The sequence below is a fragment of the Ambystoma mexicanum genome, chromosome 6q, assembly GCF_040938575.1.
Source record: "Ambystoma mexicanum isolate Mex_15411 chromosome 6q, UKY_AmexF1_1, whole genome shotgun sequence".
Taxonomy (NCBI): Eukaryota; Metazoa; Chordata; class Amphibia; order Caudata; family Ambystomatidae; genus Ambystoma; species Ambystoma mexicanum.
Window position 1 is genome coordinate 916162874 of NC_090937.1, and position 27053 is coordinate 916189926.

General features: G+C 48.1%; 1 protein-coding gene across 5 annotated transcripts in view; it reads left to right on the forward strand.

The window, feature by feature from the left end:
• The window catches only part of CEP44 (centrosomal protein 44), a 362898-nt gene that overhangs the window by 100580 nt on the left and 235265 nt on the right, over positions 1-27053 (forward strand). For 4 of the 5 annotated variants that reach the window (XM_069631425.1, XM_069631427.1, XM_069631423.1 and 1 more), the window contains one exon: positions 12542-12664. In XM_069631425.1, the coding sequence (XP_069487526.1) occupies positions 12542-12664 (123 nt within the window). The remainder of the gene's footprint in view (positions 1-12541; positions 12665-27053) is intronic. The other variant, XM_069631424.1, reaches the window with a different exon arrangement.

A 27053-nucleotide genomic window follows, 5' to 3' on the forward strand; every position in this document is an offset into this window, starting at 1 on the left:
TTTCAAGAGCATGTTGCATTTCCAGTTCCCTGAGTTTGATGTACTGTTTGGTTTCAGCTTGGACTTGTAATCTTTTGAATTCCAACTCGAGTCTCATTTTCTCAAGAGACGCACATTCTGGACTCAGTAATGAACCTTGTGGGGGCCTAGTGGCTAAAGGTTGTGGCAACCGGGCCCCTCTTCTGACTCTTCTAAGACATTAGAGTTAGACTCTGAATTATCATCCTCATTGTCATTTTCCACATTTCCTTGGTTAGTAGGTGTGACAGGCCTACTACCCAGACTTTGATGATTCAACAATCTTGCAATCAATTCATTTTTCTTTCCTTTAACAGGGAGATTCCTGACTTTACACATTTCTTTCAGTTGTTCTACTTTTAAAATGATCAGGGCTTCCTGACTGAAGTTTTCCCTATTTGGCATGTTACAATTGCTTTTCTAGTGGATGTTAGCCTTGTGAAGGTTTTTAGTTGAACAAAAGCAAAGCAAATACTTAGTGTAACAACTCTACAATATATCTGCACCACCTGCCACCAGCGTTAGGCAAGATTGTATGCAATACCCTTTGGGTGCACTACAACAACCCTGACCACTTGGCAATAGGAACCCAACCTTTGCTATAGGTGTGGACTACAGAGGTTGGTAGCATGTTGAGCAGGTGAGGGGTCAATGTGAGCTGTAGGGGAGTTACACAGTGATTCAGTGGCAAGTATTCAAATAAACTCTCACACAAGGTTTCTTGATTAAACAATTATTAATTTATTGAACAGTCAGTTTAAGTAAGCCTTCTTCAGAAGGGGGCAATATAATAGTAACACTCAAATACACACTCTAAGTTTCACTAAGTCAGTAAGTACCCATTTGGGATGGTACACAGACACTTCCTACACCCTCAGGTGACGTAAATAGCTAGGACATTAATATATCGCTGTTGCATTTAAGGCAATAATTGGGAGTATGTCAAAGAAAAAGATTATTAGAATAAAACAAGAGATTTCAGAAATATTCTAAAGCAGGTAAGGTAAGTACTTTTGGTAACCCCCAATGCAAAGTAAGTTAACCCCTTCCTGGAAGTAACACAAAACACAATGTCAGGGAAGAAGAGTCATTCAGGGAGCCAGGCCAGGCTAAAGTCAATTGGGCAAAAGTCTAGGAGAGCTGAAGCAATTCTTGCAGGGAAGTAAAATTCTTGCACAATGTTTTAGAAGTATTTGTAGAAAAGAAGAAACCAAAGCACGGCCACAAGCTGATTAGGCTTGTGGGGTAAAGAAGTTGATAGCAACCAAGACAAGTCTCCACTGAGAACAGGTGAGGTTACACAACAAGAGGGAAGTTCTCTTAACAGTAGCTTTGGTTGGAAGAAAAACGGTTCTAGCTGGCTTCTGTTCCTGTGCAGCTCTGCAGATCCTGTGTTCCTGGGCCTCAGTCGTGGGGACAAGAGGGAGGACGTCTAGAGGACTCCTGCACTGCAAGGGGATGGTCGGCGACAGAAAAGGAACAACTTCTATTCAGTGGCATTCATGGTTTCAGCTCCTCGCGTCTCAGCAAATAGCACCACTGCAGACTCTTGGCTGTTGAGATGGGATTTGCTTGCATCTGGGGTCCAGCACTCTGTTGAGATGACTCAGGCTGAGTCAGTCCTGCTTCCTGGGAGTCCGGAGGATCTTCCTGGAGCTCGTGGCCAACTTAAAAGCAACGCACACAAACTGGTGTTCCTCTCCCTGGATCTACGGTTTCCAGCAGCAACTGTAGTGGAAATTCAACAGCTTGGAGACGATGTCCAAGTAGCTTACTTTGGAGTTGATTGGTCCCACCAACTGAAGGGGGGGCGGGGGGGGGAGTCCTTGCAGGGCTTCTCTAGTCGAGGCAAATTCGGATCTTCAGCACAGCAGCAGGGCTTCACCGGGCAAACCACCAGTCCAGGAGTTGCAGCAGGTGTCTCTTTCAAGTTCTTCTTTGGATTCCATCGTCCAGTTGTCGACTCTGCCTTCCAAGTCAAAAAGCCTTGCCTTTTATGCAGGTTTCTCCTATTCATTCAAGCCTAGCTGTCAGTCACCCAGCAGGGAGGAGTGCATTCCTGTCTCCTAGGAGACTAAGCACAGGGAGTTTCTGGCACCTCCCTTGCTTCCTGCCCCCGCCAGACACCCTGTAGCCAGAGGTGGGCTTCATTTGTGAATCCTGCCAAAGACAAAATTAACAAAGGGACCAAACCTGGTTTGGGGCGCAGAGTAAATCTCAAGGAGGACCTTTCTACAAAGAAATGGCGAAAAAAGACAACCAGGGCCATTTTGACAAATGGCACCCTTGGGTGCTTTACTGCAGCTGCGAATGCAGCCCACGGTAAAAGCACACCAGCCATTCATCAAGGAAAGGGTAACATAAAAATATTACATGAGAAGCTAGACAAAGGGGATACTAAGTAACCCCTCCAGCACCCTATTGTAAGATAGTGTGTGTTGGGTTTAGAAAGATAAAAGCGTAAGTAAAGTCAATTTCACTACACTGCTCTTGGAAACAGTAGTTTATCCAAGAGAAGGTATTTAAACCTTTGGGAAATCTAAAAGACTTCCCTGTGCAACTGCACTGAAGGTGCTGTGTGACACAATGTGAAGATGATGCCTATGGAGTTTTTCAGACTCCATACTTAACAAAGAAACACAGAGTTCAAATCACATTGAAAATACATGTGTGTGGGAAAAAGGGCCTCACTCTCTCCCGGTTACAAATTAAAAGTCCTAAAATCCAGCAAAGTTGCTGGGGGTCTCTAAGGTAGAGAGGAATTACCACATTTCTGAGAATTCTCCCTAACGCACACCTCACAGAGAAAGACACTGTTTCCCAAGAAGAAGAGGCCTTAACAATGGCCTTAAAAAACAAGGGCCAGTCTACACCTCAGGGACAGATTACACCTTAATGCCCTGGGTCCATACCAAGTTCATCAACATGGACCGCTGACAGCATTGACAGGGTTATGAGGAGAATGACGTTCATGGCTAACTTTTACAACCCATGGCCCCAACTTCTGCCGCTACGTCCTCCCAGGCCCCTGCTAGAGTGCTATCGGACCGGCTAGTTAGTGATCTATATGATATCAATACAGACACTGAGGACAATGATACTATACAGGAAGCACACCAATATTATGATGAGGAGGAAGAGGAGGTGTACAACTTACCCTCTCCAGTTAATCAAGACACACCAGTGGCAGATTCACCAGTTGATAATCAACCACTGTATAATGATATGCTCATGAAGGCAGCTGAGAATTTTCAAATTCAGACCCAAGAAACTCGGCTGCATGAGGATTTTGTGGAGGATATATTGTGAGACCAGAAAGCCGGCACCCAATTTATTCCAATCCTTCAGTCCATCCAAAGGCGGATACAACCTTTTCTGGAGACCCCGAACCAAACGCGTGCAGTCAACACACGTATTGAAAAACTCTTCCGTCTTGCACCCACGGACCCTCTTTACAGGGGACAACTAAAGCTAGACTCTCTTGTGGTAACCACAACTCGAAAGAGGGCTGGAACATCTTTTAGCCTCATTGGAAGTGCCCCCGATAAAGAAAGTAAAAAACTGTACACTCTGGGAAGGAAGGTGGCCACTTCAGCAGACGAGGATTGCAAATAACGCAACACTGCTGGCAAGCTACAACTGCCACAAGTGGGACGAGGTAACGACACTAATAGCTTCAGCTCCTGAACCTCTCAAATCGCAACTGGCCCTAGTAGCATCAGATGGCAAAGCGGTATACAGCTGCGTCTTAAAAAACAACTTGGATGCAGCAGACAATGCGGGCAGGATAATCACCGAAAGTTACCATCATTAAACTCCATGCATGGCTTCAAACAGGAAACACAGGCAGCACTCCTCAACATGCCGGTTGTTTGGGACAGCAGTGGAGGATGCATTAAAATCCGTAAAGGAGGAATACGAGATTTTAAAATCACTAGGCCAGCTAATGAATAAGCCACCAGGCCAAAGAGGCAGTACCAGTTTTCGTCAATTTCATGGTCCAAGTTCCCAAAGGGGTTCAGGTTATGGACAAAGTCAGGGCTCATCGTGGAGAAACAACCAGGGACAAGCCTCACAAGGTTTCCAGAGAGGCCAGAGTCGATCTTGTGACTGGGGATGTCCTCCACCTCCAGAGGTGGAGCTACACCTCCTAAACAATGACCAACCGCTTCAGGTCCCCTCCCATGCCTCTCCAGTAGGAGGGCATATTTCACACTTCACCCACGCATGGGACGGAATGACCGCAGACAAGTGCGTGCTATCTACCGTAGCGGGGGGTTATTGCGTGGAGCTAATTCAACAACCTTCCAACCACCCCCCGTGACAAAGAACAACCACAAAGGAAGAACAACACATCCTTCTCAAGGAGGTCGCTGCGCTGTTACTCAAGGACGCCATAGAAATCTTCCCAGCGCACGAGGTAAACCAAGATATTTATTCATCTTACTTCCTTGTGCCAAAAAAAAATCAAACTATGCACCCATTATTAGACCTAGGCCATGCAAACACTTATGTAAAGCCACAAAAATTCTGCATGACAATGCTACAAGAAGTAATCCCTCTGCTAAAACGGGGGGACGACATGGCAACAATTTATATGAAAGATGCCTATTTTCATATTTCAATGTTCCCAGCGCACAGAACACTCTTGCGTTTCAAGATGGCAAACCAGCACAATTCAAGGTGCTGCCCTTCGGAATAGTGTCTGCTCCAAGGATATTCACCAAGGTACTGGTAGTGGTGACGGCGCACCAGCACAGAGGAAATCCCAGTGTACCCTACCTGGATGAATGGCTGATTACAGAGGAGTCACCCCAACTTTGCAGGCAAAACACTCGAAGAACAATAAACCTTGTCTTCCAATTGGGCTTCTCAATAATCGAGAAAATAAAGCCTGGTGCCAAGCACAACCAAACAGTTCCTAGTAGCCATCATAAAAATGCAGACAGGATTAGTCTTTCCATCAAAGGAAAGCGTTCAAAACATGCTACTGCAAATACCTCAATATCATGCCGGTCGCCAGATAAGCATGGCAAAGCGATGCGTTTGCTAGGCATGATGGTAGCATGCATTTATCTGGTCCCACACACACGTTTGTGCATGCGCCCCATGCAGGAGTGGTTGGCGAAACAATGGTCTCAGGCCAGCAGTCAGTGGGACGATCTAGTGGTCGTTTCGCCAACACTAGTAGAAAACCTATGCTGGTGGACAAAGGAGAATCTGTTGAAAGGAAAACAATCCACGATCTGACGGTGCAAGCTATCATTACAACAGACGCATCACTCACCGTGTGGGGGGCACATCACCTTCACCACACAGCAAATGGTCTGTGGACTCACAGCACAGAACCATATCAACCTGCTGGAACTTCTGGCAGTATTCAAAGCGCTTCAAGCATTCGAAGCAGAGCGTACAAATCAGTCGGTACAAATTCTAACTGACAGCACAATTGCAATGTTCTACATCAACAAGCAAGGAGGCACACATTCTACAAATCTGTCCAAGCTAGCACAAAGTATGGAAATGGGCACTCAGACGGGGGATGTTCCTATCTTCCGAACCTGTTCCAGGGGAACTTGATACTCTAGCAGACTCTGAGCAGAGATCCCCTACCAGAAGAACACGAGTGGCAACTAGACAAAAATGTCAGACCACATTTTTTTCGCAGTGGGGTTACCCCACACTAGACTTGTTCGCACAAGAGAAAACAAGCAATGCCCAGACTTTGCGTCCAGGTTTCCCCAACCAGACTCCAAGGGGAACGCCCTATGGATGAGCTGGTCAGGGAAATTTGCTTAACCCTTTCCCCCAACTCCTCTAATGAAAAGGGTGGTGAACAAGATTCACAGAGAACAAATAATGCTCATCCTACTTGCTCCCATGTGGGCAAAACAACCATGGTATCCACATCTGTGCAAACTGGTGATGTGCGATCCCATCAAACTCACCTTCCAGACCAATCTGTTGACCCAACACAGGGGAAATAACAGTTCACCTTCAACCTCACTCGATGAACTTGGCAGCTTGGCTCTTGAGGTCATAGTTTTAACATCTAAATCTACCACAGAGGTGTATGGATATCTTCAAGGAGGCATGTAAACCAAACTCCAGACACTGCAGACATTTTTTTTCGACAAGTGGAGGAGATTTTTTAATTTGGTGCCAGTCTAAACAAATAAACCCCATAGAATGTACTCCATCCCACATTCTTAACTATATGCCCCACTTGTTAGACTCTGGGTTAGTGTTCAACTCTATAAAGGTCCACCTGGTGGCTTTATCAGCTTACACCACCTCTCAGGGTAAAGTATTGTGGTGAACCGTTCCAGTCATTGAAGGAGTAAAGAGACTCCATCCTCTGATTTCAAACCCACCGCCAGGCTGGGATCTCAATGTAGTACTCGCAAAGCTCAGGGGACCTCCATTTGAGCCTATGCATAAGTCAAGTCTTAAAAACCTGACATACAAGACTGCCTTCTTAGTGGCTATTCCTTCCATAAGAAGAGTTAGCTTCGTCCGTGCAGGACCCGTTCTTTGTCATCCACAAGGACAAATTGGTTTTAACTTACACACCCTAGGTTTTCACCTAAATTAATTTCCAAATTTCACGTGAACCAATCCATTGAGCTACCGGCCTTTTTTAGAATCCAACAAGCTCAACTGAGAAAAAAACTCCATACAATAGATGTAAGGACTGCGGTCCTTTACTATGTAAACAAAACCGCTTAGAAAAACAGACCAACTGTTTGTCTCCGTAGCACCAGCCAGAGAAAGAGACTGGATTTCCAAAAATGCCATCTCCAAGTGGATAGCCGGATGCATACAGCTCTGTTACTCATTATCAAGCAAAATTCTGCCTTTCACACCACTCACTCCACAAGGGGTACTGGAGCTACTTTGGCTTTTATCGCAAATGTCCCCCTAGGCACCATTTGCAAAGCAGCTACATGGAGCTCAGTACATACTTTCACTCCGCACTACTGCATTGACACTCTTTCCAAAGCAGATAAACGGGTGGGATAAGCGGTTCTAAAACCTCTATTTGCCGCTGGACCTTCTCCCAACCCACCACCTTCTCCTAACACTGCTCACTAATCTATGCATGGCATGTGATCTAAGCAGATTCCACAAGCCTCAGAAGGGATACATTACTCACCATAATCGGATTTCTGATCCTTGGATCTGCTTAGATTCACATGCGCCCAGCCTTCCTCCTCTTAGAGAGGTGGTGCATGGATGTTTATAGGAGCTTATCTGATACATATCTGCTTTGATACACCTGTACTCGCGCTACACTTCATGCTACCTCATGTCAGAAACAAAACAATCTGAGGGACATCGACGCGGGAAGTACCATGGGTACAATGGACGTCACTCTAGGGATAGCATTACTGGCATGCCTTGTCGAGGTCCCTTTATCGAGTTTAAAAAACAACTATAATACTCTGCAGCTTCCACTAGATGTCGGCGTATGCATAGCACGTGAATCTAAGCAGATACAAGCATCAGAAATATGAATACAGTGAGTAAGGTATCCCGTATAAAATCTGTGTGTATGTTCTATAAATATTATTCCTTGACCACGGGATCCCAGGACAGGGCCCACTTCGCATGGGCATAGAAACTGGGTAACGGAAACGGTTTCAATGTACTTTCGAGCACCCCATGTAGATCGTGTTCATGTTACATTTACGGTTTTAACATTGCATCTTTCTACGTGCGTGCAACTCCAATATGTATCAATTCTAGACTAAAAGTAACTTTTCCCATCCATAATTAACTATACTTGATGCATATGTATTTGCAACATTGCACCCAGTTCACCGCCACCCCCAGTCATCAATATGGCGCGTGCAACATGACGACCTCGTAATCACAGGGACCCTTCCTGACCACTCCAACACTTCTTCCTCCATGCTTAAGTCTCTGCACCTCTCCACACTTTTTCTAGTGTGTTTTTTTTTTTTCCTCCATTTCTGTTCAGCCTTTTCCTTATTTGTCATTGTTCCATCTTCTCCCTGTTGCTTTGCCCTGGCCCTCTTCTCTCTCCCCTCAATATGATGGGTTTTCCTGTCACCTTTCTCTCCATCTTCTGTTCCTCATCTTTCATTTTTCCACTCTGGCTCCTCATCCTTCTTTCTTTCCTTCTCATATGTTCCTCTTCTAATCCTGCTTGGTCTTCACATATTACTCCTTCTCCTACCTCTCGATTTCTGCTTCTCTCCCACCGCTTGCTCTCCAACTAGTTCCTACCTCCCATACATAATGTCTTATTTGCTTCCCTTTTTATTCCCCGTTGGGGTTTTGAATGGATGCATTAGTTCTGAGAGTGAGGGCAGATGGCCTCTGCCTGGGGGCAAGCTGAATGGTTGGTCCATGCTTGGTTGAACTTCAAACTCCCCAGATGAACTTGGTTGCATGATGATCAACCACCGAATTTGATTGACAAGATTATTTCAGGGCGAACTGCTATCTTGTAATTACTCAAATACTTTCTACTGACTTACTGGTTCTCTGAAGGTTTCTTTTGTGCCTGCCGCGTGACTGCCTACCAGGTCTGAACTCTCCCATGACTGCAGCCTTTTAGCAACGTTTGCAGTGTGTGTTCGCACTTGCCCTCTTGAACCACGTCCTCAGCCACCTTTCTAATGCTTTGGTCATTCTGAATAATATGGTCGGCATGAACTGTGATTAACGAGCCATGAACTGGACTCCCCAACCTGTACAAACCTGGGTCTTTATGATGGTGACTCCGTTTCTCAAGCCATGTTGGGAACCTTTAGGACTATAAAGCGTCTTGATACACTGACCCTGCAGGGGTGCTGTTGTCGCCATTCCACTGGGTGTGGTAGCTAGCTGTGTGTGGTTTTGTTGTCTGCCATACCTTGTCTGCTTGGCTCTGGGTTATGGTCAGTGTCGGAGCTTGTGCATTCGGCATGCATTGGTTTTCCAGTCCTGGTCTGCGTATGGACGCAGTCGTGTGGTGAGGAAAGTGAAAAATCAAATGCTGATGCTCCATATGTTAAACACTGATTCTAGGTAGACGTTTTACTCCCTAGTAATGTAGGGCTGAGCTCTGGGACTATGGATACAGTTTTTATCTCTCTAACTGTGTAGCATATTTTCCCCTCCCTCAACTTGGCTCCTTTTTCTACCGTTGGCCCTGACTGTACGTCTGAATCAACCAGGGAAGGACTCAAAGAGCTTTGTGGGTCCTCCTTGTACCGCCTCCAGATTTTGCATCATTGAACTCGTGGTTCTTCCCGAGTTCCCCCTCCTTACTCTGCTTGCGACAAACAGGTGACCTGGTCACAATGTTTAAAGGAAAATTACAGGGACATGACACCAATTAATAGCTTAAAAAGAGGTTACGTTTTAGTGCTTTGATTCCTATTTTTTCCTTTGCATTGTGACACATGATGATCTGCATCTATAACATAACCGGTAAAACTACAAACCTCAGATAACAAAAAAAGAATGGATGGACTGCGCTCTCCTGGCATGGTTGTTGAGAGGTCTGCTGGTAGGTCCGAATTAGTGTCTGAAATCAGTAGGGCAATGTTATGTAAGAGTGTATGTACCATAGGAAGCCTGTGGGGAGACTACACCAGCCTTGTCCTTTTGGCAATAGGTAACCCAGCCTTTGGTATACGTCTGTACTGCACAAGTTGTTAGATTGGGCAGCCAGGATTATCTCAAGAGGGGTCAATGTGAACTTTAGGGTTGTAACATAGTTTTATAGTGACAAGTATCCAAATAACACTTATACTCAAGGTTTGTTGATTAAAGAATTATTTATTAATTTAACAGTTTAAAAATAAGCCTTCTTTACAAGGGGCAATTGGCAACAATAAAAAATACACTTCAAGGTACACTCCTTCAGTTCACTTAAGTAAGTAGCTACCCTTTTGGGATGGCACACATTTTCCTTCCCCCTCCCCGAGGTGACTTCAATAGCTAGGACACTGTGGACATTTATATGTCACTGTTTACACTTAAATGGTAACACTGAAGTTTTGGCAAAAAGGAAAAGGTTAAGGAAGGAAACGATGGTTAACAAGTTTCTCAAACAGGTAAGCACTTTTGAACCCCCCAATGCAATGTAGATTAACCCTTTCCGAGCCATGCTAGTAAAGAATGTATGACTTTTTGGAGGGACAGATCAAACTCAAAGTCAGAGGTTAGAAGAGTCCTTCAGGGAGCTAGGACAGCTAATGTCACTTGAGCAAAGTCCACGGGAGCTGAAGCACTTCTTGAAGGTAGGAAAAAAGTCTTGCACAATGTTATAAGAGTTTTGTTGGAAAAAAAAATCACTGTTGGGCCACAAGCTGGGAGGCTTGTGATGGGCAAAGCTGCAAGCAACTCTGCAAGGGGGCAGCCAATGCAAGTCTCGACTGAGAGCAAGCAAGCTACACAATAAGAGGAAAGTACCCCTTAGTTCACAATACCTTAGGTCTGAAGAAATGGTTCCATTTGGCTTCTGTTCCTGTTGTCAGTCCTGCCGGTCCTGTTGTCCTAGGCCTCAGTCGTGGGGACAAGAAGGAGGACGTATGGGAACTCCTGCACTACAATTCGTAGGTCTGCGGCAGCAATGGGCAAAGTTCAGACCAGCAGCACTTCGCGGTTTCAGCTTCTTGCGAATAGCATCACTGCGGTTCTTGGACACCTTGTGGACTTTCCTTGCTTCTGGGGTCGGGCACTGTGAGGTGGCTCAGGCTTGGTCAGCCCTGTGTTGAGGGAGTCCATGGGATCTTCCTGGAGCTCAGGTCTGGCTTAACAACAATGCACTCAATTCTGGTGTTCCTGTCCCCTAGCACTCTGTTCTTACAGCAGCAATCAAAGTACAGCCAGCAGAGAGTGGATTTCCAGTTGAGTTCGTCTTGGAGTCGATTGGTCCCACCAACCCAAGGGGAGAAGCCATCCTTTGCAGGGCTTCTCTAGTCAAGGTGTATTCGGAGCTTCAGCAGTGCAGCAGGGCTTCTCCGGGCAAACCAACAGTCCATGAGTTGCAGCAAGCTTCTCTTCCAAGTTCTTCTTCGGATTCCTTCGTCGACTCTGCCTTCCTTGCAAAAGACCTCTCCTTTTATGCAAGTCTCTCCCATTTATTCGCACCCTAGCTGTCACTCGCACATCAGGGTAGCTGTCCTCCAAAGACAGCCAGCCACCAATAACCTTTTGAGTGCATTCCTGTAACCAAGGAGACTAAGCACAGGAAGTTTCGGGCACCTCCCCTGCTTCCTGCCCTGCCAGATACGCTGGAGCAAGAGGCAGGCTTCACCAGTGAATCCTGCCAAAGACAAAACGAACAAAGGGAGCAAACCTGGTTTGGCGCGCAGAGTAAATCTCAAGAAGGACCTTTACAACAAGAAATGATGAAAATAGAAGACCAGGGCCATTTTGACAAATGGGCACCCGTGGATGCAATACTGCAGCTAAGGTTTCCGTCTGCGGTAAAAACACACAATGGTAGGAAAAAGTTAACCACTGCCACCAGCCATTAATTGTAGAAAGGGTAACATAAACATGTTACATGAGAAAGTAGACACATGGGATACTAAGTAACCTCTCTAGCACTCTATGGAAGATAGTGTGTGCTGGGTCTACGAAGTTACAAAGGGCAAGTAAAGTCAATTTCTAAACAGTAGTTTATCCAAGAGAAGGTATTTAAACCTGGGGGAAATATAAAGGACGTCCCTGTGCCACTGCACTGAAGGTGCTGTGTGTCACAATGTGAAAGGATGATGCGTATGGAGTTTGTCAGACTCCAAAACCAAAAGAAACAGTGTTCAAATCAAAGAAAAATGGACGAGAGAGTGGGAAATAGGTGTCGCTCTCTCCAGGATAAAAATAAAAATCCTAAAGTCCAGCAAAAGAGCTGGGGGCCTCTAAGGAATTAGCACATTTCTGAGAATTCTCCCTAACAAGCAATATGGTAGAGGAGATAATGATTTTTGCACGTATGTGTGTTCAACAAAGCATGCAGCTAGATTTTGAGGAAAACTGAAAACATTAAATGCCTCGCTATTTGAGTCCCATGTTGAATGTTCATTGTGTAGCGCACAAGGTCTTGAAAGCTGTTATAACTATTTTAATTTCAGTGAAGGTCAAAAAATGGCATTTGAAATTGAATGTGCTGGACAAAAGTGGTCATTGATCTGAGGGTGGTTCTGCTCTCAATGCAAATCTTAATGTAGCGTCCCAGCAGTTTTGCCTTCTTCCTCAAATCTGTTAGTGACAAACCACTGAAAATAACAATCCTGCCATCTAAAACGGCTGTAAGGATACATCTTATTATGGTGGTGTTTCTTTTACCAGGCGGAGACAAATAGAATGTTGTGGTGCAACTTGAAATTTAAAAACGCTTAACAGTTTGAATCTTATTTTCTTCAGAACTGATCAAAGGTGCAAAACCATGAGGGGGTACTGAAATGTGGGATGCCTTCATGAACTTAATTTTTACGCACTTTAAAAAAGTTATTAATTTCTTTGGCAATGCATTTTAACATGCTTTGTGTTTTGAAAGGTGAAGTCAAAACCAAAAAGGAAACCGGGTTTCAACAAAAATTATATCGAGGACCAACACAAGCAACTTAGTATCGAGAGTGATTCAGTTCAGCCAACATGGACGTCGGCAAGTACTATTCCGGTATCCAAAATGAAATGTTATTTTGTTACTTGGTTTTGATTTCGAAATTACAAGTGTGTGTGAAAGCAAAAACAATATGCAATACTCGTTGTTTGGTAGCAGCAAGTGAAAGTCTGTTTATTTCTTTGCGGTTGCAGAGAAACCAAAAGAGCTACCTGCAGAGTATCCCCGTCCCGAAAATGTTGCAACCGCATGTTAATTCATTGACTTTTTGTTTTGGACAATAAAAATCATACATTGATATGTTTGAGCATTATACTTCCTGATTGAACATACTTTTCCCTTGAGCATATTAGCCGAGCCACATCCCCTTCTCGAGCATGGGGTCTGGCATGGATTCACATGCTCATGAATATTCCCCGTCGTCATGCCGGGAATCCTCGGTATAGAAAAAATCAGTAGCAGTTTCGTTTCTGATCTGTCTTTCTCAGTAGTAACCAATCACTGGTCTCGGGGTCATACTGCCCCCAGCCAATGACTGCCCTCTCCCTAAACCCTGCCCCTGGCAGCCATCCTCAGATTTTTACCGCACGTTCAAGTGTTGGGAGTCCTCGTGCTTAGCTCTCGAGCTTTTGCTGCGTTTTCGTGCTTTTTTCAGGAGATTTTCTCATTTTTGCGGTTAAATAGAGCCTCAAGCTCCACCTTTTCTACTTCCGATCAACGGGGATCCGTTTCGGAGTTTCTACGCCCCTCAAGGATGAAGATTTTGTCGAGTTACGCTTTTGGAGGATTCCAGAAGTTCCGAGGCCTACCCCGGACATGGCCCAGGAGAAAGGGAGATCGACGCCCGGGAAGCTGTTCAGGACCTGCCCTGGATGCTTGCTTCAGAACGTTTTCAAGGAGGACGAGCATTCGAATCCCTTCAGGCGATCAAGACGGACACGGAGACGGCCCGTGCACTGGGTGTGCTCCAACAGCGACGGCCGTCCTTTCGGAGCTCCGGAGGCAGACAGGGTGCCTCCAAGGGAGCCGGCAGCAGCTCCTCTACGTACCGTCAAGCAGCAAGGTCTTCGTCGCAGGAGGCCTACAGGGGACGCGGCAAGTCAGTTGGATCCCGCTGTTGTCGCCAAGGTGTTCAAGGAGGCAAAGCGGCCTCCAAGCAAGATTGAACCGACCGTCGGGTCGGGCCCCTGCCGAAGCACCCCGGTAGGAGGCCCGCTGACGAATTTCGTCGGCGTGTGGGAGTCCCATCTCCACCGACCATTGGGTGCTGGACGCCCTGGCCCTGGGGCACGCCCTCGAGTTCCAGAAGAGGTGCCCCCGCATTCCTCCCGTGGCCCGGAAGGAAAATCGCGTCCCTCAGCTGCTGTTGGAAGTAAGGGCGATGCTCAGGAAAGGTGCCATTGAGCTCGTCCCGAAGAGGCTTCGGGGCTCCGGAGTTTACTCAAGATACTTCCTCGTGAAGAAGAAGACTGGAGGATGGCGTCCCATCCTGGACCTGCGACGACTAAACAAATACATCAAGGCACAGAAGTTCCGGATGGTCACCCTCCAGCACGTGCTTGGACAGCTGGAGGAGGGCGATTTCCTGTCGTCGTTGGACTTGGAGGATGCTTACTTCCACATCCCTATTCTAAAGAGACACCGAAAGTTCCTCAGGTTCGTGGTCAAGGGGCGGCACTACCAGTTCAAGGCCCTCCCGTTCAGATTAAAATCGGCGCCCAGGGTGTTCAACAAGTGCCTAGCACCGGTGGCGGCACGGCTGCGCCTGCAGGGGATCCACGTCTACCCCTACCTGGATGACTGGCTCATACGGGCAAGGACAAGGGAGCTCGCCGTGGAACACACTGCGAAGACCGTCCAGCTGCTCACGGACCTAGGGTTCTCCATCAACTTTCCAAAATCCCACCTGATCCCGTCGCAAGTCGCCCTGTTTCTGGGAGCACAGCTCGACACAGTGGCCCGGCGGGCCTCACCGTCTGAGGAAAGGATAAGGACCATCCAAGGAAAGGTGCAACGTCTGCTGGCCACGGACGTGGCCTGAGGGAGGTCTATCAAGTCCCTCCTCGGAATGATGTCCTCCTGCATTTATCTAGTGCGCCACTGCAGACTACAGACGCCCACTGGATCCAGACGACGGGCAGCTTCGAGGACAGGATCCCGCTCGACGAAGCGTTCCGTCAGGCGATACGATAGAGGGGTGTCCGTGCTCATCTGACAGCGGGAACAGGTGTCCTAGCCCCGGCCCACCAGGCCCCGGCCCACCAGGTGACGGTGACGACGGATGCCTCCCTGGAAGGTTGGGGAGCGCACACGAGGGGTCTCCACGCGAGAGGCCTTTGGCTCCCGGAGGAGAAGACTCTCCACATCAACATCTTGGAGCTCCGCGCAGTGTTCTGGGCCCTCGGGTCCTTCCTTCCGTCCCTCAAGGGCAAGGTGGTGAGGATCTTCACCGACAACACCACCATGATGTTTTACATTCGGAAGCAGGGCGGAACCAGATCCCCTGCCCTATCCAAGGAAGCCCAGGATCTGTGGCATTGGGCCGTCGCCCAAGGGATGTTTCTGGTACCCTTTGATCTGGCAGGGATAAAAAACACCATCGCCGACTCACTCAGCAGAGCGCTGCGCTCGTGCCACGAGTGGGAACTGCGCCAGGATCAAGTGGACTGACTCTTCCGACGATGGGGCAAACCTCAGATCGATCTCTTCACGACGGCGGCGAACTCCAAGTGCCGGAGGTTCGCCAGCAGGTTTCCCCAACCGAGGAGTATGGGCGATGCTTTGTCGTTCACCTGGGACGGCCTGTTCCTTTATGCATTCCCACCGTTGCCATTGCTACTCCGGCTCATCAAGCAGCTCAAGAGGTCCTGGTGCAGGATGATCCTCGTCGCACTGGCGTGGCCGAGACAGATCTGGTTCCCGGACCTTCTGGACTTGTCAGCGTCCACACCAGTCAAGCTGCCGACGGACGCGGATCTTCTCTCCAGAGAAGGAGGCGCCATTCTTCATCACGAACCAGAGTCGCTGAACTTGCAGGCCTGGCTCCTGCAGCACTAGAGTTTGGAGGATACGACCTCCTGGCCGACTGCAGAGAGGTTCTTGCAAAGTCCAGGGCATCCTCAACTCTCAAGTGCTACGGACATAAATGGAAGAGGTTCTCTGTCTGGTGCCGTGCACAGAAGATTAACCCTCTGCGGATTACGGCCCCTCAAGTATTGCCGTACGTACTGTCTTTGGCCAAGGCTGGCCTATCTCACGCTTCCATCAAGGTACATCTGGCTGCCGTCTCACGTGACACCAGAATTATAGGACGGGCGTCCTTGTGGTCTCATCGTCTGGTGAAGGAATTTATGAAAGGACTGTTCCGATCATTCCCTCCGGTGAAGGCCCCTGCCCCGGCGTGGGAGCTCAACGTGGTGCTAACTAGGCTCATGGGGGCCCCATTCGAGCCTATGCATTCAGTGCCGTTGAAGTTTCTGTCGTGGAAGACAGCATTCCTCGTGGCCATCACCTCTGCACGACGAGTGGGAGAGATCCAGGCCCTGTCTTGCAAGCCTCCATACTTGACTTTTCACGACACAAGGGTGGTGCTGAGGACGCACCCCTCCTTCATGCCCAAGGTGCCGTCGGACTTCCACCTCAACGAGGCCTTGGTGTTGCCAGTTTTTTTCCCGTCGCCTTCGTCGCCAGCTGAGAGGACTCTGCACTCGCTGGATGTAGCTAGAGCGCTGAAGTTCTACGTGGACCGCACGAACAGTTTTTGGAAGACATCCCAGCTGTTTCTGAACTTTCGACCTGTGAATCAAGGGAAGGCTCTCTCGAAGACTTCTATTTCCAGATGGCTCTCCGGCTGCATCATGCACTGTCACCGGTTGGCAAACCGACCGTTGCCAGGCCATCCGAGGGCCCATTCGACCAGAGCGATCGCTGCTACTACGGCGTTCCTGTCTGGTGTGCCCCTGCTCGACATCTGCAGGGCTGCTACGTGGAGGTCGACGCACACCTTCACGAGATTCTACTGCGTCGACCGGGATTCCAGGGAGGAGTCCAGAGTCGGCCAGGCAGTGCTGCGCAACCTGTTCGCCTAAGGTGAGCCTGGTGAGGAGGTAAGAGTTGCTTAATGTTGAGTTGTTGTATTGCTTGATATTGAGCCTTTTGCCACCTCCCGTGGTTGTGCATGTGTATACTGCTGTGTATTCTTATATTCATGAGCATGTGAATCCATGCCAGACCCCATGCTGGAGAAGGAACAAGTTACTTACCTGTAACTGTTGTTCTCCAGCATGGGTCTGGCATGGATTCACATGCGAACCCTCCCGCCTACCCCTCGGCGGCTCTTCACTTGGTCATACTGCCACTTCACGTGCTACTAAATCTGAGGATGGCTGCCAGGGGCGGGGCTTAGGGAGAGGGCAGTCATTGGCTGGGGGCAGTATGACCCAGAGACCAGTGATTGGTTACTACTGAGAAAGACGGATCAGAAACAAAACTGATACTGATTTTTTTTCTATACCGAGGATTCCCGGCCTGACGACGGGAAATATTCATGAGCATGTGAATCCATGCCAGACCCATGCTGGAGAACAGTTACAGGTAAGTAACTTGTTCCTTCTTGCACATCTCTGCCTACCCTAACTACACAGCATATTCCCTTTGCTTCAAGTGGCTTAACCATTAACTGCCCAGTAACCACTAACCCATGCGACACCCCTAAGATGCTTACCCCATTAAGGGGCATATCAACCTACTAAACGGGGGGCTTGCTTCACAACTGCACAACCTTATGTTATGTTCACACACTGCAGGGACAGGTGTCTAGCAACTCGAAGAGGCTTTAGTAAGAATGGTTGGAGGGCAAGATAGTGTATTTACATAACTAAAACAATAACTAAATATTTAACTTGTCTCTGCAGTGTGTGAACGTGAAAGGGTTGGTTACAGTTTAGCTACCCACCCCAGTGTGCGTTTTTTGTCCAACCTTATGGTATGTCCTTTCCGTGTACACAAAAAAGTCTAGGTAGCTTTTTTTTTTTTCTTACTTGAGATTCCCTTTAGAAGCCATATAATTTAGCTTTGCTTACCCTCCAATCGCAGCTATGTATCTATCTCTCGTGTAGTGACTGACCCTAGTGGGAGCTGGTGTGCCACCTGTCTAGGGTGAGGGAACAGACAGAGTAAACTAGCCCTAGATATTTCTTGACCAGAATCTCAAACAAAAGGTAGGCAACAAGGCCCTTAATGTAATACAATCTGGAACTACCAGAACCAGGAGCACAGATGGGAGTTTAGTCCAATTTAATGCCCCCTACTCACCTGTTCACTTGTAACATATTAAAAACAACAAAGATAATCCCTCCAGAATGCCTGGTTAGTATTCGGACATTACGAAACTTAGGTGTTTGACCGGTTTCAGTGGGGTGCCAATCAGTTATATCCCACTTGCCTCAGGACTCCAACGCATTCGAAACATCTTGTGCAACGAGTCACAATGGTGGTGCACGAGACCAGACTGTTATACCAGAGCCCCTGTTGGAGACCGTCTTACTGGTGATCCCTTCTTGTGGTAACTCTGGTTATGAGCCAGAAGTCTCCACTATTTGATTTCCCAAAAGTGTGGTACTATCCAGTTCTTGTGGGCTATAGAGGATGTTATGTCTTTCTCTGTCTACTGCGAACTTGTTTTCCAGCATTGTCTTGCAGTATTGTCTGTTTTCTTTTTCAAAGTACCAAAGACTCACACAGCAAACCGTCCGTTAGATCGGACTGTCACTGTGCCATTTTATACAGCAATAAACACAGTGATCATGGCTGCAGTGCTTTCCTGTTCAGGATATGCAGCCATTTTTTACGAACATCATAAAATAGGATTTCAGTTCCCACAATCCCAAAGTGACACGTGCAATTGGTTCAGTCTTAAAGTGCAAGGTGATACATGTACAAAAAGATTCATCAAAACATGATTAAAAAGTATATAGGCCACTGAGTCTTTCTTTATATTGCACTAGCACTTTAGACATCTTCTCATATGTACTTACACTTTTGGATAATATGCAGTGTTCAATACCCCACAGTGCATTGAGATGAATTGGCCACACCATTGTGGGGTTCTTCTCTCTCTGTGCATCATGTCGGCCGGCATTGTCGGAGTTTGACTGCAGCAACTGCATTTGTTTTTTGCTCTCATTCACTCTTGCGGATTGTTTGTCACACTGTGGAGAATTTTTTTCTCACACGGTGAGGCAACAAATATTGTATTTGCGCACTGGCGCGAAATCTCGTAATTAAGTCGATACGCTTTATCCCCGCAGAGCCGTGGAGTGTTTGACTTCTCCTGTACCTGCTGGTTGCACGCATTAGCCTACTATTAAGTTGGCCCATTAATGTTTGATTTTTAAATATTTATATTTAAGTCCTTAGACAACATAGACATTCCAATATGGCGGATACACCACCATACCGAACCATAGAGTTCGCCTGCAGTAAATTTAGACTGGTTATCACATGACGCGCAGGTGGGAGGGGGTCCATCACACGGCTTGCGAGGTAATATAAACACGAGAATACACTAGTTGGGAACAACTACAAGCATGAAGAAGCTCGCGAGTCGAGCGGAACGCATGACGTTTTTCCACTCGGTGGGGTGAGTGCTGCTTCACACCTGGTCTGACCAGTTACTGCTGTTGTATGTTTTTTAATATTGTTTTGCACTACTTGTGATTAATAAAGTAATTTTAAACTTAGTAAATGATCGTGAGTGCTTGGGCATTCCTTGGCTGAATCAGGAGCTAATGTTTATCTGCTATCCTGCATCCTTACCGAGAGTATTTTCTTAAATATATATATATATATATATACCCAGCATTGCCTGGGATTTTATTTACTTATCAGTATTATTTGTTAGAAATATCTTGAGGTAGCTTTGCGCTTTTCGGAAAGGCTCCATAAGAAAGGTGAAAAAAAGCAACACTACATTTTTTTGATTATGATTTAAAATATGTTTTCTTATAAAGACTGCACAACAAAATGCATTTTTCTTAACTAATTCTGAAACGTATAACTGTACGTAAGAACAACATGGAGATTCCTGAGCAGCATTATGGGTGACATGATGCCGATTGTGCCAACAACTATGGACCTAAATTTCAATATCATTAAAATACATGTTCATTGTAAGGCTTGTTTATAAACAATATTTTTTTGTTTTCCATTCCTGGTGAACACTGTTGCTTCAATTACATTGGCCAGAAAATGTTTTGATGCATATCCTTGTGCCATTACACAGCCTAGTTGGGTCCAGATTGCGAAGCAGCATAATCGGTGACCCAACTTTCAGGTGATGTGGTGGCATTCCTGGGGGGGCATGAGTGAGTTGAGGAATTCTTTGAATAGTTTACGGCTCTGTCGGCATCCACCGCCGCATCGATTTGTGGAATATATTGACGCACTCTACGGCATTGCCCCACATCATTAAGCTGCATTTGCGCAAGAAACAGCAACCAACCTGGCTGCGCTGGCTCCTGTGCGCACCAGGACCTCAAAACTGCGTTTTGGCCGCAACAAAAAAAATGGCTGCACCATCCTGCCAAGCCCACGTCAGGCAAGCTGGAACAAGGGGACACACTGGCAAAGAATGCCAGTGTGTCCTGAAACATAGAAATGGAATCAAGTGAAAAGGCAGCACTGCTTTGCGGAAAACCCAAAATTCCCCTTCAACATGAAACATTTTCACCCTTTAAAAATGCTGCTTTGACACTAATTCCATCTGTACATTTTGAAGCCACTGTGATTTAAAAGGCCCTGTCATGCCCAGGATATTTCACTGTGCCTCAGCAAAACCAAGCCTTATTCCAGAGTGACAGCCTGTGCCAGCCAAAACCTGAAAACCAACAAAAGCTGTACTGCATCAAACACAGAAAAACGCTTAACTTTGGCTAAAAAGCAAATCACTGTTTGAAAAGGAATCGGAGCTGTAGGTACACATGTCAGTTTTATGGAGACCTTTTCCTTGTCCAGACTGTTGTGTAAACCATATTGGAAAGACAGCTGCCAAACCGAATTTAAAGGAAGAAATGCTAGCAGTTTTTTAACACATGTGGAAAAATGGCCTTTGCTAACTGAAAAGAAAATGTCCTATTTAAAAAGTAAACTCTTGAAGGAAAGCCTGCCATTACCTAGCCATGTGAAGGGGTTAGTTGCTGGTGATAATACACACATAGGCTATTTTTGGTCCACAGGTTTTTTTTTTTAAATTCAAGACCCAAAATAAGAAATTAAAGAGTTTACAACACATGGTACTGATCCCGTTTCCAGCAAGGCCTACCATAGAAAAAAAAAACACTACATTTCCCATTAACAAGCGGGAAAGTGTGGTACCTTTGGCATCCTGATCCAGCCTGGCTTGCTGCCACTCGCTGCTTGCTGCTGCCATCCTGCTACCCTGATGACCTATATTATCCAGTTACCAGAACTATCCTTTCCTATCCAGCTCCTGCCCAGCTGATCCTGTCCAGCTGATTTTGTCTGGGTGTCCTTTGTTAGACCAGATCCGTGTGGTGACCAGAACGCTGACAAAACTTTTTACCAAAGTGGACTCTGAGTTTTAATAGAAAACCATAGAAATCCATAGTATACCTTGCCTTGTCCTTAGTTCCCCTTTCTTTTTTTTTTTAAACGTGTTTATTTTAAACAGGCAGGTTATGGCAATACAAAGCTTAATTACTTGCCACATGTAGCATACAGTAATACCATTTGATGCTCCTCCCACCCCACCCTTCGGTCTCAAGTTCCGTCTTCACGTCCCCGTAGTTGATCTCCATCCTGAATAGTTCTCCTGGCCAGTTGGGGCTTGAAAGTCAGGGCCGGGAACCTTTGGTCAAAATCCAATACCAGACCCCAGATGTTGTGAAAGCGATGTAAAGTGTCTGCCCCGGCAGCCGTCACCTTCTCGGCGATCAGGATGTCCCAGACTTTCATCCACCAGAAAGGCATGAGAGGGCCTTCCGTCGTTTTCCAGGTGCGGGCTATCGCGTTCCTGCCCGCAAGTAGGCATTGCGATAATAGTTGGGACCAGACCTTGCGTAGATCTCGGGGATCGGTGCTCCAAGGAGGATAGGTTCGGGGGCCAAGGGCAGTCGCACCCGAGTGATGTCTGCTATCGTCGCTAGGCATTGTTTCCAAAAGGCTTGAGCCTTGGGGCAGGACCACCACGTGTGGAAGAAGGAGCCTATTTGGCCGCATTGCCTCCAGCATTGAGGGTTGAGTGTGGAGTTCATGTGGTGAAGTCTTAGGGGAGGGTAGTACCACCGGAGGAGGATGTTGTAGGCGCACTCTCTATTTGTGATGCATGATGAGGAGGTGTAAGCCCGGGACCAGATGTCAACCCACTGTTGGTCTTCAATCGGATGGCCCAGGTCCGCCTCCCATAGGGCCCTATACCGGGTTTTGGAGGTTAGGAAATCCATTTGGAGGCGCTTGTATAGAGTGGATATTCTTCCTCGGGGTGGGAGCTCATTAAGGGTCAATTTGATTTCTGTGGGGGGACGAGTAGCCGCCTGGCGAGTCTGTGGGTGGGTGCACCAGTGGCGTAGCTGGGAATATGTGAATCTATCTTGTTCCTGGATCCTCTTTGCATCGCTCAAAGGTGCAGGGTTGGCCCCCTTCAAAAAGTTGACCCAGGGTCTCTAGGCCTCCTGCAATCCAGGCCTTAAAATTCCGGGGAGACAGACCAGGAGAGAAGGTCGGGTTCATAAACACCGGGGAGAGGGGGCTGAGCCCCGTCGGGATTCTCTTCTGTTTCAACGCCTTGTGCCATACCGAAATGGTGTATTTGGTGGATGCCAGAACATTCCGCCACTGTTGCCGTTCCGGAGGGAGGACATGTGGGAGACAGCGTAGCGGGAGGGGTAACTGCGCTTGTTCGAGGGCCACCCATCTAGGGCGGTTGGTGAGGACTTGCCATGATTGGATACAGGACAGTTGAGCCGCCATTTGGTATTTCTGCAGGTCAGGGACCCCGAGGCCACCCAGTTTCGCGTTGCCCAGCATCGTGGATTTAGGGATCCTGGGCTTTTTCCCCCCCCTCCAAATAAACTGCAGCATTTTCTTCTGTAGGCTTTGAAGGGCTGGCGCCGGAACCGGCACCGGGAGTGTGGAGCACGCATACAGAAATCTCGATAGTAAGTTCATCTTACAGGCTGTAGTACGCCCCGTCAGCAATATCTCTTGTGCCGCCCAGCGTCTCAAATCTGCCTCCAAGTTTGTAAATAATGGGGGAAAATTAGCCTGATAGGTCTCACTTGGGTTGGCCGGGATCTGAACTCCCAAGTAGCTAATTCCTTTGGTCGTCCATTGTATTGGGCACAGCGGAACTAGGGCCTCTCAGTCTTCTCGGGTCAAACCCACTTGTATGGCGACTGATTTCCGGTAGTTGACTGTGAAGCCTGTGACCCTGCCATAGCTTGTTATCTCAGCCAGGGCTTGAGGGAGGGAGGAGCAGGGTTTCGTGATAGTCAGGAGGGCATCGTCTGCATAGAGGGCCAGCTTGTGGTGTGCCGGGCCTGATTGAAAGCCTTCAGCTGCAGGGTTCAACCTGATCCGCTGGGCAAACGGTTCCATAATTAGAGCGAAGAGAAGTGGCGACAGCGGGCATCCCTGTCGGGTTCCGCAAGTTAGGTTGATGGGGGAGGAGAGGGTGCCATTAACTCTGAGAAGGGTTTTGGGAGCATTGTAATTTGCCAGCGTCCTAGTGCAGAACTCCGGGTCAAATCCAAAAGCCTCAAGGGTGAGCCTCATGAAAGTCCAATCCACCTTGTCGAACGCCTTGGTTGCGTCCAGGGCCAGAAGCACCAATTCCCTGGAATCCTGGGAGGCAAGTTCCACCAGATCCATGGAAAATTCGAATGTTGTCGGCCGTGGAGCGGTGTCTGAGGAAGCCACTCTGATCCGCACTGATTATCTCCGGCAAGAACTGAGACAGACGTGATGCCAGGATTTTAGAGTAAATATTAGCATCTATGTTGAGCAGGGCAATGGGTCTATATTATGCAGGGTTCTTCGGATCGCCTCCAGGTTTAGGTAATAAGACCGTAATTGACTCCTGCATGGACGGGGTTACAGTGCCCCTGGTCCGGAACGAGTTAAACAACTGTACCAAAGGTGCTAATAGTTGGGGTTTAAAAATCTTGTAAAACCTGGTTGTATACCCATCAGGGCCAGGGGCTCGGGATTTAAGGACTTTTATTGCATAGTCCACTTCTTCGTCAGTAATCGGCGCCTCCAGAGAGTCACGGGCTGTTCTTTTTAGCCGGGGAAGCGCTGCACCCCGTAAGTGGTCATCACCTGAGTCAGGTGGGTCGCAGCGAGCTGCAGTTTGTCCTGGTCAGCGTAATGGACCTTGCCTCGTTGGTCCCGCAGGCCCTCAATTGTATTGTTCCTCTTCGCCTTGGCAAGTTTGGCCACTAGTAGCTTATTTGCTTTGTTGTTTTTAGCATAGTAAAACTGTTTTGCTTTTGCCATTTGGTGGGCGGTGTGTTCGGCATAGTAGGCCTCGATCTTTTTTTGTGCTATCCGGATGGCCCGCTGAGTTTTAGGGGTCCAGCCCTTCTCCTTATGGGTCCTTTCTGCATTTCTAAGGTCTTCCTGAAGGCCCTGGCGCGTTTGACGTTTGTGTCTATGATAGGCCGCACCTTGCGAAATCAGTTCACTCCGCACTACTGCCTTCATTTTGTCCCAAGTATTGGCGGTAGAGGTGTCCTCACTCGGGTTCTCCTTAAAGAAGTTGGTGATCGTGGTTGTGATCGTGTCTCTGAGTGGCATCTCGTTGAGAATCGGATCATCTAGAGTCCATCTGCGCTGTTGGGGGTTAGCTGGTTCCTGCACTCGGATTTCCAGGGTCACCGGAGCGTGATCAGACAAGATTCTGGAGCCAATTGTCACATTGTTGGGGAACGTGAAGATTTTTGGAGACACAGATCTATCCTGGAGAAGGTTTTGTGGACATAAGAATAAAAGGAAAAGTCTCTTTCGAATGGGTGGAGTACTCTCCATGAAACCACCACCCCCAAAGTTCTAAATAGTTGTAGGAGAGCCAGGGCTATGGTGAGGTCTCCGGCACTGGGTGGGTGTGACTTATCTTTCGTGGGGTCCGGGACCCCATAGAAGTCCCCTCCAATCACTATCTGGCCTTCCAGAAACGGGGAGAGAGTTGTACTCACAGATTCATAGAACAGCGCCTGGCCTGAGTTGGGTGCATATACGGAAATTATAGAGTAGAGTTGTCCTAGTAGTAGGCATTTCATTGCCATGTACCGCCCCTCCGGGCAGCTTATAGAGTCTAGAATTTGAGGGTTCAGTTCCCTCCCAAATAGGATAGCTGTGCCGCCATCCCTCTTGGAGTTCCCAGATGCAAAAAGTTGCTTCGGAAAGTTTCGGGAGCGTAGGCGGCTATGGTCCGCCGGCAGCAGATGGGTTTCTTCTAGCATAGCCACTGCTGCACCGTCGTTCTGAAGCTTCTGTAGGATGCACTTGCGTTTGGCGGGTGAATTTAGTCCTTTGACATTCAGGGAGACGAACCTCAGAGGGGGAGATGTAGAGGGATCAGCCATCATGTGGCAGAGTGCGTGGCCATTCCCCAACCTGCCTGTGGGGTTTTTTCTCGGGCCGCCAACGGGAGGGCCGAGTTTTAACTGAGGGTGGCTAACCTTTTTCGGGTCTAATGCCTCCCTTGGCCAACGGGGCCATAGAACAGTGTGTAGCCAACATGGCTAACCTTACAGGTAATCTTAGTGGTTTGTTCCAAGGACTCATAGATGGACTGTGCCTTGGAACCGGGCATGGACCGTGGAATAATGCCCGCTGCTTTAGGATGAAGCTTATCTGTGTTCCTGAGGGTGCTGATCGGATCATGGTGCCGGGCTGCGAGCCGGGATCGAGGTGGAAGCGCCATCATGGGGTCGCATCCGGCTATTTCCTCTTCCGGAATCTGGGAACCTTCGACCAAGAATCTTGTGTGAGATTAGGGGAGGCCACCAGGTTTGAGTCAGCCGTTGCTTCGGAGGGCAGAAAAGACGAGGGTTTGGAAGCATCTGGGCGCAGGATGTCGGTAGCATCTTCCAGGTGGCTAATTTTCCTGAGTGAGCCCTTGTAGGAAAATTGCAAAGCTGTGGGAAAGAGCCATGTGTAGCGGATTTTTTGAGCCTGAAGAAGGGTGGTTAGAGGGCGAAGGGCTCGCCTCTTTTGAAGTGTAAGAGGAGAAAGGTCCTGAAAGATCTGAAGGGAGGTCCCTTGGAATGTAATTTCGTCTTTGGAGCGGCTTATTGCCGAGATGGCTTCCTTCGTGGTAAAGTGCACCCTAGTGATGCTGTCGGGGGGGCCATCCGATTCCACTCCGCGTCGGGGGTTCAGCCTGTGGGTGCGATCTAGGAGAAGCTGTGAATCTTCGAGGTCAGGGAGGAGAGATTGGAAAAAGAGGCCCATGTATTCAGCCAACCCCTTGTCTGGGATCGAAGTGGGAACCCCCCGAATACGGAGGTTGTTGCGCTGGGCCCTATTTTCGAGGTCCTCTTGCTTGTATTCCAGGATGTCGTACTTGTCCTGCTATAGTCCGATTGAGCGTTGGACCTCAGTTGGCGAGGAGGCATGATCTTGGATATGATCCTCAACAACTCCCACTCTTTGTTCAACCTCCGAGACTTTTTTATTTGTGCTTTCCAGTTTAGTTGTGAGTTCCGCCATACAAGAGCGGAATTCTGATTTGATATCCGCCATGAATTCACGTATATCTTCCTTGGTCGCCAAAGGTCCCTTGTTATCTAGGGATTCCCGTGAGATAGAGGGGCAGGAATCTTGTTTTTTAGCTTTGTCGGAAGCGGTCAGCAGAGTTGCTATGTCTGAAGACTTGGTGGTCTTTTGTTGCTTGGTCATCCCGCTGGTTGTCAGCGGCGGGACAATGGCCGCCGGGAGCGATGTAGCGGTGAAGAAGAGTTGCTATGGGAGCTGCTCACGGGCCCCCAGAGGCTAAGAAGCGCTGCCCGTGCTGGATGTAGGCCTTATCCGCGGGCAGCAGGGACGTGGGCTCGGGCACCCCAGGAAGGGCTCAGGGAGAAGAGCATGCGGGCTAGGCCTACCATAAATCTTTCAAGGGGCTCCTGCTGAAGGCTCCCGCCGCCAACCATTGGGGGGAGGGTCTCCCATCTCCACTCCAGGAAATTGAGTCGCTTCAAGGGCCGTTGCATATGTCCATAGGTCGGAAGGTAGGCACCACCAGGCACCCAGGTGGGCCACTAACGCAGCCCGCGTAGATCTCCGTCCGCTGGATGTGTAGATGTAAGGGGGCGTGGGCCGGGCGCCCCAGGAGGAAGAAGGAAGAGGGTGCCCAAAATGAGCCAGTGCATGCGGGGGGGGCCCGGGCCGCCCTCACCGGCCGATGGAAACAGTCCCCGCTTGTCTG